Below are 14352 nucleotides of genomic sequence, written 5' to 3'. Positions count from 1 at the left end.
CTGAAATTTATTTTAGCATCTTACAGAGCCGATTGCTACCGCTGTTCATTTCCAAAAGTAAAGGCAAACATCCGATTGGGCCACCCAAATCTTCATTTCAGAATTTTGGGTGGCCCGACGTGCGTTTTTGGTGGCCCCTGGCCACCGGGCCACCGTTAGTGTTGAGCCCTGCAATAGGGTTTACTAAATCGTACAAATCACTGGCAGTGTATCTTGCAGTAGTAAGTTTGAGTAAATTGCTTCAACCAAGCACACTGTGTCACACAATAGTTTCAGGGATATCAGCAAAGTTTGTACCACTTTCTGCACCTCTGCAATCACATTTTTCAATAGTTGTATCATTGTTGTTTGTTTTTTTAATCTGACATACAGGGACATTGAGAGAAAAATGGTTTCCCTTCAAAGGGAACAGTCACATAAAGTACATGCCAAGGAGTACTCAAGTCTGAGGACATATCTTAAAGGGGTGGTAGAGTCTGCTGGAAATAAGAAGAGGGACTAATCTTCGACATATATCATTGCTCTACTGACTGTAGTGTTTCAAAGTTGTTGCCATCGATCAACTTGAAGTTTATGTTCTTGTAATGACATACATTCCTTTTTCTCTCCACTGCTATTGCATCATACAGTTTCTCCACCACTGGTGCATGCTGGTCCAAGTTGGCCTGCCTCAGCAAGTCTGCATTGTAGTCCCACTGCCGCATGCCCATGAAGTGAGCATAACGATGCGGTAAGCCCTGGTCCAGCCTGTTTTGATAGTCTTCTGCCTCATTTGCCTCCATTTCAATCCTGGATGGCAGCTTCATGGATCCATCTAGAGCTGCCAGGGCAAACTGGCACTGTGCTGCAAACTGTGGGAAGGGACAAATGCGCATGGTGATGCCAATAAAGGACAGACTCGGAAATGTGGAGTGCAAGACATGCTTGTATAGTGGAGTCACTCTCCCGTCTCCAACATTCACCTTACAGTCTGTATGGAGGAAGCTGAAATCATAGTTGTATCCAGTGCAAAAGAGTATGGCATCAATATCTACTCTAGCGTCATCAGTAAAGATGGCTTCTGAGCTTGACACTGCTTTGACAGCCTGTACTTCCTTGATATTTTCTGGTAGAGTTGAGGCAATACGAGGCTTCCAGTGACTAATGTAGACCTGTTTGGCTTTGGATGATATGTCCAATGCAATGTCTATCCCTGATGCTCCAGCCCCAATGATCAACACAGTCTGGTCATTAAAGATTGACGGATGGCGGTATTCATGGCTATGAAGGACTTCCCCTGAAAATGTATCCAGACCAGGAATTGTCGGAACCTTAGGTACAGCATAGTGCCTAAAAAAGAATGACAAATCACAAGAATATTCCATAACATAGAGTACCTTTCATTCACTTGTTACAAAATGCTCAGACACAAGAATCATACATGTACAAACAGAAACATGACATTAATGAAAAACACACATAGAGTTGACTGAAGATAGAAACACCAAGAAGGCATTTCTTGAGACAGATACTGCAGGAGCTTCCTGAAACATGATTGAGTATCATATGATGAGGAACACGAAGACAAAAGAATTCAGATGAATAACTTGGTGCCTGATAATGCATTCGTATGTCATGATAGACTTTTAATTACACTTGGACAAATCTAGAAACAGCTGGGCCATATCGGGGAAAAAATGTCATCCATGGCAGCTGAAAGTTCGGATTAACAAAAGATTTTTGTTGCGTATTAAGAGTGTAATTATGTAGAAATGGCAACAGCATGTAGTTACACAATTGAACTTTTTACAGCAAGGCAAGGATGTACTCAGCTTTGCCTACACAAAATCAGATTTGAGAGATTAATCATCTATCTACAGGTAACATCAGGTGAACCCCACTCAATATTACATGTGACATATGCCTATCTACTACCAATGCAAATTCATGTGTGCTAGAATGTAGACGTTATCAATGTCTTGTTTCTTTTGAAAAAACAAACACAAAAACAACTTAACTGTGTACTGAGAAAACAACTGATTTAATAATGCTGTACCTAGTTAAACAGCGTAGTCCAACAGTATAAATCCCTTTGTTGTGCAATACGTCAAAGTTTCAAACAGGTCCTGATCCTGGCTATACTGTACCACCCTTGTCTTCGCATCCATAGATAATACAACTTGGCAATGTCATGAACGCATGACTTTTCAAGCGGTATATAGCAGAGATTTGTCTGTCATAATGGCTACCATCCTGGTAGAATGGCAAGACATAAAACAATGTGCACTGACACTGTTTCATCTATGAAAGCAGTGCGACTCAATCATGGTTATGGCCTGTAACATGCTACTTACCCATTGCATACTATGACAGCATCAAATTTCTCCGTGGTTGACTCTGACTGTAGATTTCTCACATCACGAACCGTCACCTCCCAGGACACATGCTTGGTGTCATCAGCTGAACTGATGGGTCTGACCAATTCCACAACTTTACAAAACTGGGGGAAAAGTACATATGATATAAAATTCAATCTTCACATCAGGGAAAGACCAACAACATGACTTATTACCAAATTTTTGCACCTGATGTTGAGATTGATTTTTATCAATCATTTGGAGACTCTGTTATTATTGGCACTTTTAAAACCAGCTGAATGAATATGTTTTTACTTGTGACTGTATGGTCAAACAGTTACAAAGGAAAAAATATGCTGTAGATGACCTATGCAACAAAGAGTCATAATGGATATGGGTATTATACTGGACAATGCAAAAAGAATCACTACATTATGAACTTTATGTGTAATAAAACTTTCTAAAGCAATTTTTATTTGCATTGATCAATCCAAAATCCTACAGATCTTTAAAATGGATTCCAATGGGATCTTTAAAATGGATTTCAATAGGAACTTTAAATGGATTTGTTCGTCCAATTGCTGTCAGATGTTCGTACATGCCATACACACCTGGATGTACTTCAGAAGGTTAAAGTGTTGTGCATACTGTTCGATGTACTTCAACACATCAGTGTGCTTAATGAAGGACGGTAGAGAACTGTCGAAGGGGAAGTCTGGAAATGCCATCACTTCTTTAGGTAGGTTTGTCCTGTATGAGGTATAGAGGTAAAAAGAATCATATTTTGAAGTGAATATGTTAATTATACCACCAGGCAGACATGCACACATGGCAGACACTACATCATATTACACAGATTACCAGGGTACTACCGTGATATAAACTAGGCGACTGGAATTGTGCATCACACAGACAATACAGTAATACACTCACAGCAGTACATACAAACACTGTAAATAAGGAAAAATATGCAGCATGCTTGATTCCATTAATAATAGAAGGAATATGGGACTGCCCTAATTGCAGAGCATAGATTATCACACTTATAATTATCATGTTCCTGTGTCACCCTATCAGCAGCCCCTAATGTATAAATTGATGCAATGCATGAGACCAATGTTTGACTTGATACTCACTTGGGCTATCTTTTTCTCTCTGCCTCTTCATCATTGAGAAATAAAGATCTCAAGATATGTGTGGACTTCCATATGATGTCACAATTACAGTTGGACTGGGGCTGGACAGTTTGAATCAACTACTGCATGGGACCAAACATGAAGTGCTGCCATTATCAAATACCTGCATCTTTAAATTTCAGCCTTTTGTGTAGACCAATGTAACATTTACTCTTCACAAACATGACTGTTGCTTCATTCTTTTAGCGGATGAAAAAGTAAGAGATTCCTATGTAAAAACACGTCTAGTGAGGAGCAAACACATTAAATAGAGATATCTAATCAAATATTTTGCCATATGACTACTGTAAACACAATTTTCATATTACATTGATTTCAGCATTCACACTACTTTCGGCTAGCACAAGTTCTAGAACCCCATGAATATAACTTTACAATTTTCTCTGCACGTTTTGAACCATTTGAATAGTGGGCTTTGTCAGCGGTGCCTCCCTGGTGCGAAAGTGTGTGTGTGTGTGTGTGTGTGTTCATGTGCCCTGGTAATGTTCACAATATATTTGAGTGCATGTATTGGTGTGCGTAGTACTCATAGTTCCTGTGCAGGCCATGCATTCAATGGATCAGGCAACAAACCTTTTCTATACGAGGACACAGCAATTGTGCTGCACGAATTCAAGAACACACAAATATGTTTTTGAGCCACTCAGCATTAAAAATCAATCGTGTGAAAACAATGACATTTACAGTCAGCAGTCCCCAACAAGACTTGGTAGCTACCGCATGTCAATTGATGATGGTTATCTTACCGTAGAGAGGAATACATGCTGGAGTGGATTGGATAGCCATACTTGTCCTTGCCTGTTTCTTCTGTATAGACCCAGGTGCCCCCGACATTCTCTGCCTTCTCAAACACAACTGGCTCAAACTTGTCTGGTCTGGCAGCCATATACCGAGCTGCACACAGTCCTGCCCCACCTCCACCAATGACTGCTACCCGTAACCTATTCATGCTGCAAAGTCTCTTTTGTTATAACCCAGGATTTGTATCTCCTGCAAAATGGATGAAAAGTGGAGAGGAAGAACATATGCATGTTTCATTACAAAGTATTAAGGAAAACAAAACGTCAGGGTAGTCATTTATACTGAAACCAAATATTCCAGTAAATATACAGTATTTACACATAGTGGATGTCAAGCAACCTAACAGCAGTCTGTTCCAGTCACATTGTTGAATGCTTCAGTTGCCAATTGACTACAAAGGTAATCAGATGGAAGATGACTCAGCATGCATGATACACCATTTCCAGTCAGATCTGTTCCAATCAAGACAAGTACATGCACACAATGTATGCCAAGTAATCATGCAACACTGGATTTCTGTGGAAAGATGGCAAGCTGGCAAATGTTTGAAACAAATTGACTGCAATTCTCCTTCTTGTGCTTGTGTTTTGCATATCATATGTAGGGTGATAATGATAATCCTCGTTCTTATCAGACAAGTATGCCTATTATATAAAATTTTTCAGTGTCAAAGTACAGTACTCTGATGAAACTAGCTGATAATGACAAGAATTTAAAAGGTGGCTATCTGGTGGTATTGCTATGAGGGCCATTCTCAGATTAAGTGTTCAATTCCATGTGAGTAAAACCGAAAAATCAACCACAAAGTAATACATTCAAAGATGTGTTTTCGGAAACTTCAAAACCGGTCAAATACGAAACAAAACGTGGAACATTCTAAATGATGGCCATTCATTGAGTAAAAATGAATTGAAATAGAGCATCATATATGATTTTTGATCACCAATCAGATACGTTACCGCAAATTTACATGTTGTAATGGACTCCTAACTCTGAATTAAATTGATTGTTTTGATCCAATTTCTGTTCAGGAAAAGACATCTGTCCCCCCTAAAGATATTGGGGGTTTTCAAGAGGTAAAGATGTTGTCATCTCTTGCTAATTGGTAGAAATTATTTCTGTGTGGTAGGTTGAAATATGCTTTTTGCTGAAATGAAATATAACCTTAAGATTCACTTTGCATTTTTAGCAAATTTCGCTTACAAATAAAGTTTCGAATCCCACAAATCATGCAAAGAGAACGATCCGATCTGCAATTTCCACAGGAAACAAATATGAATTGCTTTCCTGGGGAAATAACTATTGAAAAACATCGAATCACCTTTGGTAACGTATCTGGTAAAATATAAGTAATAATTTTAGTTGTGTATGAATTAATAAATATCACCTGTTTAATTATTTACCTCATGAATTGATGTAAAAACGAATGATGTAAGCCCAAATTAACCATTTTAAACATTGAACGTAATATTTTAACTATGAAATGTAGTGGAAAAGAGCCCTAAATGTGAAAGCTGAGTTCTTCATTCACAGAGTATTCTCATCTTACGTCTGAATGTATTTATCCATCTGACTATAAATATTCGTTAAGTTTTGATGGATAATGCAAGCAAGGTTTAAAAAATATATTTTTGCAGGCACTTAGAAGGAAGTAGGTACAGTCTCTATGAACTCGATATGCTAAACAGTTGTTTGACCTATGGTAACGTATTTGGCTCTTCCCTTTTAATGAAAATGAATAAATAATTGTTCAACTTATCAATGAATCTTGAGTAGTTCTTCATATGTTGAAAAACACTAGAATAAATATGCAACAGAACACTGAAACTTTTCTCGGAAGCGTTTCATAAACTACTTTTTACTCTTTCAAAGTTTGGTAACGTATCTGGCGTACCGTAAATGAATCTGTCGGTGAAGTTACAGAGCAATTTCTACTGAATATTCTTCATTTGAACATAACTTTAATTTTTTATGGAAGCGTCATTCTATGCAGAATTGTTTTATGAACACTTTGTTTTACATAACATTATTTGTCACCGTGGGTGCCCTGAATTATACGTAACGTATCTGCTAAATCTGAAAAGCAAAAAACTGATATGCTGAATCTTAGCTTCGTCTTGTAAAATAAACGTTCAAAGTTGTTGCATAGAATATGAAAGTGGCTGGGTTTTATAGAATAGAACTTTGGAGTTTATGAGCACACAACGATTTGTTTGTAAAAACATTTACAATTTCTTTTCAGCATTTTGATTATGTGGTAACGTATCTGTCGGAAAACATGGCATTAAGTTGTGATACACTGACGCAGAAAGAAAAATCATGTGGAAGTGTTGCTCTTTTTCACCTCTCTGTCCTTTTGGTGTAAGAATATAATCCTGAGGTCCAACAAAACGAAGCATGTAATGTGTAGGGATGAATTTTGACCAGATTTGATCCCCAGAAAGCACAAGACCAATGAGCAAAATTCGGTCACGTATCTGGGGTAACGTATCTGTGGTAACGTATATGGTCGATCATATTATTATGAGAGCGATATCTACCAAATATTTCTCACTTGTACTAAACTTTAATGTTGAATCGATGCGTCATTCCGAGGAGTAATGTATAATATGCAATTTGTCTGACATTGCAATATCTGTCGCAGTGGGTGGCGTGAAAAGTATGTAACGTATCTGTCCAAATAAAAGTGTAGAAAATCGATGTTTTAAACATTGTACCGTATTCTCAATAAAGAGCTGTTGCACAAAAAATCTAAGTACTTGCAATGTATGAAGTATATCCTCAGGGTTTCATATACACAGGGTCATTGCATAGTCTTGTTATTTTCGCAATGCTGTAACACTAAAGAAACTGGTAACGTATCTGGCGGTGAATTTGGCGACAGGTTTCAAAAGGCTATAAAAAAGAAGTCAATAAAAATTTTGGAACTTTTTGAGTATTGTGATTAGCACATATGATATGCTCATCGTCCATGAAAATGATATTTGGAAAATGTGTTTGTGGACGGAGAGGAGCAATAAAACATAATTCTGAAATAGCCGGCGACACTGCGTTTTAGGGGTCTTAACGAAGTTTAACAGCAAAATTCTATACAAAAAGGCAGACAACTGCATTTGATCGTGTTTATTTTTAACAAATAAAGTCCTCGTGATATATTATAAACATTTAAATAGTATCTAATAGGTTTCAGGGAACCGCAAACTGTCATGGAATGTCGGCGACACCAAAATTCCGCATTTGAACGCTTTTACTGAGAATGGGCCATGAGAGCCTTGGTCGGTCTTTTTGCTTTCTCAGCTGCTAATGTGTCACAGTTTCAAACAACATATAGGACTAGCTGGTATTTCAATCGAATCTTGAAAACATCTAACATCTCTTTACTTCTGTCGTTTATGCAATATTTTTGTGAATTTTGCAAGTTGACCAATGTTGGCGAAAATCAACAACTTGCAAAAACAAAAACAAAAATGCCTCTTTGCAACAAAGTAACAACTTGATGGAAGAATTTCATGCATATGGAAAAATTGCCTCATGTAACATAAATATGTTGAGCATTAAATCTAAGGTGGGAATTAAATGCTCATGTTTCTCTTCAAACACAATTATAGACTGCTTTTCTTGTCCTTCCTTCAATGTGGAGCTGAATCACAAAGTAACCAACCATAACATTGTCTCACATGTTCCAATTTGTAATATATTGTGCTCTAGAGCAAAAATATACTGTGTATTTGTTGTTAAAATATTTCATTTATATATGTAAATTTAAAAACACTAGACCCAATTTTGAATTTTTTAAGTTACACTTGAAAATTAAGAAAGAAAGAGAGTATTATGTGGCTAAGAAACGAGGTAAACTTCATCTTCACTTTAAGAAATGGAAATGTGATTTGTAAAACCCAGTAAAGGTTTAATGTAGACTGTATTTGTTAGGGTAGAACCTGCAAGATGTTATACTGGTAACTACCACAATAATTTGTGTATTGATCAAAATGATACTACATTTTTTGTCTTATTGATGATCTTATTTTTATTAATTATTTATATTTTTTGTTTCATATGTTCATAATTATTGTGTAATCTGTTTTGTTTGTAATCAAGAAATTCAATAAAACATACAAATACAAAAAAAAAATATATATATATACTGCATATAAATTTTCAGCAGAAAATTTGTTCGCACTGGGTACTTCATATCTACATATTTGCTCTGAAAGGAATCTTGAAGCTATCACAGCACTACTGGAGGCCACTGCTTCTTGAAAAAACGTGTCAGCACAGACTGGTCCCACTCAGTGACTTACCGGCATACATGGAGCAGGTCTACACCAAACCTAACAAACACTGTTTGGTTGATGCCATGTGTAATTTGAATATGTACCAGTAGTAATCATTTCATTCGATATTGTGGTCTATCAGGATATCACCATATTTCTGTCTATATTCCACTCTGTTGTAAAAACCATCGAGTATGTTTTCAAGTTCTCACTCTGCTCTGAATTTTTCCTGTTGTACATATATTATTATTTGTCGCTTATTTAACAGATATTTTAACAAATTGGCCATCAGGAAACTAGGCACTTAATTTTGACACCCTCGTACTTGTGTAAGCACTAAAATTAGATGGCTAATGTGCAGCATACACTGCAAAGCTCGCAAAGAGTGAGTTTGAAAACAGAATGACATGCAACACCACATATTCCTGTAAACTTAGATGGCAAACTTCAGTTTCAAATTGTGTTCGCAGTGTGTGTACACAACCATGAATTTCACACAGTATGAGTTATTTTGAATGACAAACACAAGTCGATGTCAATTATGTAAAAATTTTCCAATAACTGATTTGGTTTGAATTCATGTGAGTGATTGAAAATAAGCTAGTAAGTATTCCTGTGATTTTGCTGGTGCCTGTTAATGTGTGTATATATAAATTTGCAATATATCAGGGCTCGACACTAACGGTGGCCCGTTGGCCCGGGGCCACCAAAAATGAAAGTCGGGCCACCAAATTTTTAAAAATGGCAAATTTGGTGGCCCGCTTCGGGCCACCAAAATTTTTTGAAAAGTACCGGTATGTCAATAAATTCGTAACTTTTTGCGCCGGAAATGCACAAATACGTGCAGTGAGTGTGTGCAAACGTAGTAACCTTTTTGTGTTTTGAGAAATAGAAATATGTTTTTCTAGCTTCTTAATTATTCGCATGTAATCTGATGTCATTTATTTATGTTTCGATGTTGCAACCCATGTGCCTGTCAATGAATATCTATACCAAGGAGGCATGAGTTCTCTCATACCTCCTTGTTTATACTTAGTCTTCACCATTCAGCAGTTAAATTTGTTTAAAGGATGATGAAAAGGACTGAATGAGTGCCTGAGAGTGAGTGTTGCGAGTTTGTTGAGGTTTATTTATGAGTAGATATGTCCAGCTTCCAATTCTTCTTGTGATAAAACTTCAATATTTGACTCATTAAAAAGAAATACGACTTTTAATGTTGTTTTTTTTTTTTGGACCACCAAATTTTTCTGTCAGGCCACCAAAAATCTAAAATTGATGATTTTGGTGGCCCCATCGGGCCACCAAAAAAAAAAGTTAGTGTGGAGCCCTGAATATATACATAGATACAAACGTACACTAGCAATGAATGGATTTGCCGTGTCCTGTTTTTTTTTATTACTCTGTTAATAAGACTTACCCAATTGTATGCAATATTAGAACATTGACCAGTGTCAATTGAAAGTATCTAATGAAGGAATAAAAACTAGGAAATAATTTTCCATTTTCTTCCTTCACCCTGTGACTACGAAGAACAGCTACAAGTACTCCTTTCTTCCAAGGACAATGACAAGATGGAATCTGCTACTTAACAAATATGTACGGATTCAGATTTCTACATGTATGTATTTAGAAACCTAGATAGTAGCAGATCCAGGTGGGGGCGTGCCCCTCTTATTTGTTTAAAAAAAGAAATAAAAAGAAAAAATGGGAGCATGTGTGCCCCCCCCCCCTTTAATTTCGTAAAGGCACCCCCTCTTGACGGAATTCCTGGATACTCCCTTGACCGAAAGATCGGTCTGTATCTGGTTCTCAGGGATATGTTCCGCAGAGACTGCGTCTGGCTTCATGGATCCCCTCCTAGGTTATCAAAAAAAAATAAGACTCCTCTTGACAGACGGATCTTTCTGTCTAGATACTCCCCTGCTAGAGTTCTAACTTTATGCTTTCGGTTTTGCACATGGTCAAATTTTGGTCCAGCCCGAGGTCAAACATTAGTGCAGTTTTGTACTTCTAGTACTAGACCAGTAGACTAGTACTATAATTAGCTTATATTAGGCGTAAATATTCTAAAGAGAATTGAAAATGCCACTAAACACAAAACAACAACAACTTAGTAGGGCTCATTGTCTTTGACCGATAAATCTGCCTCTCAGTTGACCTAGTCTTGTTACAAGTGTAACTGTAAATTTATGGGTAATCATGTAGAAATGCACACCTACCGTTCGCTTCGCAGTTTGTCAATCAAATTTTGTGCAGCTATTGGAGATGCTAAATTGAACCATATCAGAGAGTTTTCACAGAATTAGAAAGCCGAAAAGGGAAGAAAAATGAGAAATCGGAGTTGAAAAGAACGTCGGTCGCGAACATAGTCTCCGACATAGTAAGTAGTGCATCGATTTCGCAGAGAACGATGTCAACAATCAATTATACCAGGGTAATCGATTCTGGTAGTCTCTAATTAGCTGCTTACTAACAATATCGAACACTACTCGTGCAATACGTGTAGGCCCTATTTTCTTTTTCGTATTCTTTTCTGATTGTTTTCATTGCCACTATCATGATTATCACAATTCAAATTATAGATACAGATCTTTCCTACCAGGATTTAGACGTCCTTTCTTTAAAAATTGTGGCAAGTATTGATTTCATCATGACAAAAGATGATAATTTAATTTGAATAGTGTGAAGGGAATATAATGAGGTTGAAGGAAAAGTGGAAGAAAAAGGTAAGGATATTAGAAGGAGGGAGGGAGAGAGAAAGAGAGAAAGAGAGAGAACAGAAGATGAGAAGGAAGTTGATTTCAAAGGGGATTTGTTTTTAGTAATCTATAATGTAGGCCTAATGATAATAAATTCATGAGAATAGTGTTAAAAAAAGTGTACAACCATGGACAAGGTGCTCATTCTACTTAAAAAGATATTCACGGTGCTGTGGAAACAGAATATTGAAATTGACATGGTAATATGTTTTTAATTGATAAGTTCGATTTATAGTATTAATAATTGCTTTTATGATAGTATTTATTTTTCCATTTCTTTTTTTTTAATTATGTATACAAGAACTGCAACCCATATTTGCTTTTGTTTTGTAGTAAAGGTCCATTCTATTGTGAAATATGAATTCATGATGGATAATTTTCATTTTTTTCATATATCTTTTACTGTTTTGTACACATATTATCCTTCCATCATTTAGTCAGCAAAAATGTTGACAGATATACAGTCACACGCAGTAGAAAATGAACTAAAACGATAAAAACAGACGCATCAAGATTACTTTCTTTCTTCCACTTTTTACTATTGAGCCGACGTAATTATTGTGGTTAAACACCAAACAAGCGGCTGTATCACAGACTACAACGATCAAATATCATCGTTATATTGCTCTTCCACATAATTGATCATCCATCATGCTGCGCTGAGCTGACACAGCCCTCGATCGGCATACTTTCGAGTCAAAATTAGCTACTTTTCTTCTGTAATTGGCTATGAAATTTCATAAAACCGTCAGATATGGTCCATCTTGACATTTCTGATAGCCACAATGGACAAATTAAGGAAGGAAATGGTAGATGTGCATGGTGTGCATTTGTACATGATTACCAATTTATGGTTGGTAATAGACTAATATTAATACTGTCTAGTAGTAGTGGTCTAGATCTAGATCTATATGGTAGTTGGTACAGCCACGGTCAGCCCCTCACTTGTCATTGGACGTGGACGTGGACATTGCTTGTGCAATTGTGCTGCTGTGAGGCCGTGTGAGGAGGAGGAGCCGACATTATGATTAGCGTCTATATATGACGTGGTATCGTACAGTGATCTTGTTTACATGGCGTCTCCGTACGCGCGACACTTGTGTAACTCAGTTCGGGAAACCCACTCACAAGGGGGGCCCCTCCTTATAAGTAACCCGTCCCCCTTACAAGTAACCCCGTCCCCCTTATAAGTAACCCCCGGGGCACCCCTTATAAGGAGTCTCCACGCTTTTTTGCAATGCAACGCGAAAATGAAAGGACAGCGGCAATTCGCTTGATTATGTCCATAAAGCTTCACAAGTTTCCTAGTTACTCACGAAATTTGAGCAAAATCGGTTTGAGGCATCATATCTAAAATCATGGATTTAAATGCGATGTCAAACGACCCATGCGAATGCTGAAATGCGAGCGATTACTGGCGTGAGTGTCGCCAGGCGCGGCGGCGCGGCAAATGCTTGAGTGCAGACGTGGCGACTGTGTACATGTACTCAGTCGCCACGTCTGCACTCAAGCATTGTCGCGCCGCCGCGCCTGGCGACACTCGCGCCAGTAATCGCTCGCATTTCAGCATTCGCATGGGTCGTTTGACATCGCATTTAAATCCATGATTTTAGATATGATGCCTCAAACCGATTTTGCTCAAATTTCGTGAGTAACTAGGAAACTTGTGAAGCTTTATGGACATAATCAAGCGAATTGCCGCAGTCCTTTCATTTTCGCGTTGCATTGCAAAAAAGCGTGGAGACTCCTTATAAGGGGTGCCCCGGGGGTTACTTATAAGGGGGACGGGTTACTTATAAGGAGGGGCCCCCCTTGTGAGTGGGTTTCCCGAACTGAACTACAGCAGCAACAGGGATGTGGGTTATTTAAGTAAATTTATACCAAAGGTCTTATAATTAGTCAGTTTACTACATTATTGTACGTACGTGAACAAGATCAAGACTCAATTATAAAGTCTAACACTCGTGTCTTTATTAAAGAGGTCACAGAATTAAGAAAACGGGGTAGATTTATCGGTCTAAAATTTACTTTTACTTATGTTCATGCAAAGACATGCCCGTAGATGGGTTACTCTCATTACATTAAAAACCACAAAACACGAGTGTGGTATATCGCCCATTCATTCAGGCTTGGATACGAAAGTCTACAACCATGTAACGTTAGACCCCTTCAGACTTCAGCAACAACACTCACAATTTACATCCATCGAGGCATTACACGGCCCGCCCGCGCCCGCCCGGTGAGCTACGCGGAGACCAACACGATAATTAATGAGTGGGATCAGGCAACATATGACAACATCAACAACACCGAACCGAAGGCGAGGCTGTTGAGCTGTTCTAGTCTTCGATTAGAATATCTTACCTTATCACTCAGGTTTTCTGTTCACAATGCGCACTTCCCGATTTTGCCCGTAATCTGAAGTGAAAATCACCACGCTGGTCACGATCGGTAGCAATGTGGCATGATCTACCGCTTACCACGATGTATCATGAAACGCATGCATTACATACACGCAGTCCCGATGATGACGAAATGATCAGTTATGAAACAAGTTCGACGTATGGATATGTACAATACATACGTTCGTACGTGGACGGTACTACACAGTACCGGTAGTTAGTGGGTGCACAACGTATTTCTCTGTCCTTGCCGGTAAGTGAGCAGACTGCTACCCGCGCAAGCGCTGAAGTACACGTGTGGGCCTATGTTTATTTGTAAAGTGGTGTCCATCTGTATCAAATCTTTTTGCTTTCTAAACATGAATTGCTTTCATATTACCTACAGCCAATTCACCTGCACAGTCTTTCCACTTATCCTGCATGTTTAATCCCTGCTAATAAAATCAAGAATGAAAGTAATTAGGTCTATACAATATGCTGGAAACGATTCAAAAGTATAGTAATCTTAAAATTACCTCTGCCAGAGGGTGGGGGGTGGAGTGGGGAGGTTAATAATGTTTTTGTCGGCATTCATTGGTTTGCCT

At 38.0% G+C, this 14352-nt stretch overlaps 1 protein-coding gene across 1 annotated transcript; it reads right to left on the bottom strand.

Annotated features, from left to right (window-relative positions):
- Positions 1 to 271: 271 nt before the first annotated feature.
- Positions 272 to 13857, bottom strand: LOC139730603 (uncharacterized). Its single transcript, XM_071641458.1, has 5 exons — positions 13731 to 13857; positions 4279 to 4522; positions 2948 to 3086; positions 2334 to 2479; positions 272 to 1329 (listed from the first exon to the last, which is right to left on the bottom strand). Exons 2-5 carry the CDS (start codon positions 4479 to 4481, stop codon positions 516 to 518), a joined length of 1302 nt encoding a protein of 433 aa, XP_071497559.1. The 5' UTR covers positions 4482 to 4522; positions 13731 to 13857; the 3' UTR covers positions 272 to 515.
- Positions 13858 to 14352: the final 495 nt, after the last annotated feature.

This window comes from Diadema antillarum, unplaced genomic scaffold (assembly GCF_040938485.1).
Source record: "Diadema antillarum isolate AM-2024a unplaced genomic scaffold, OU_Dant_1.0 seq00000322_RagTag, whole genome shotgun sequence".
In the NCBI taxonomy this organism is placed as follows: domain Eukaryota; kingdom Metazoa; phylum Echinodermata; class Echinoidea; order Diadematoida; family Diadematidae; genus Diadema; species Diadema antillarum.
This window is presented reverse-complemented; position numbering and strand designations above follow the sequence as displayed.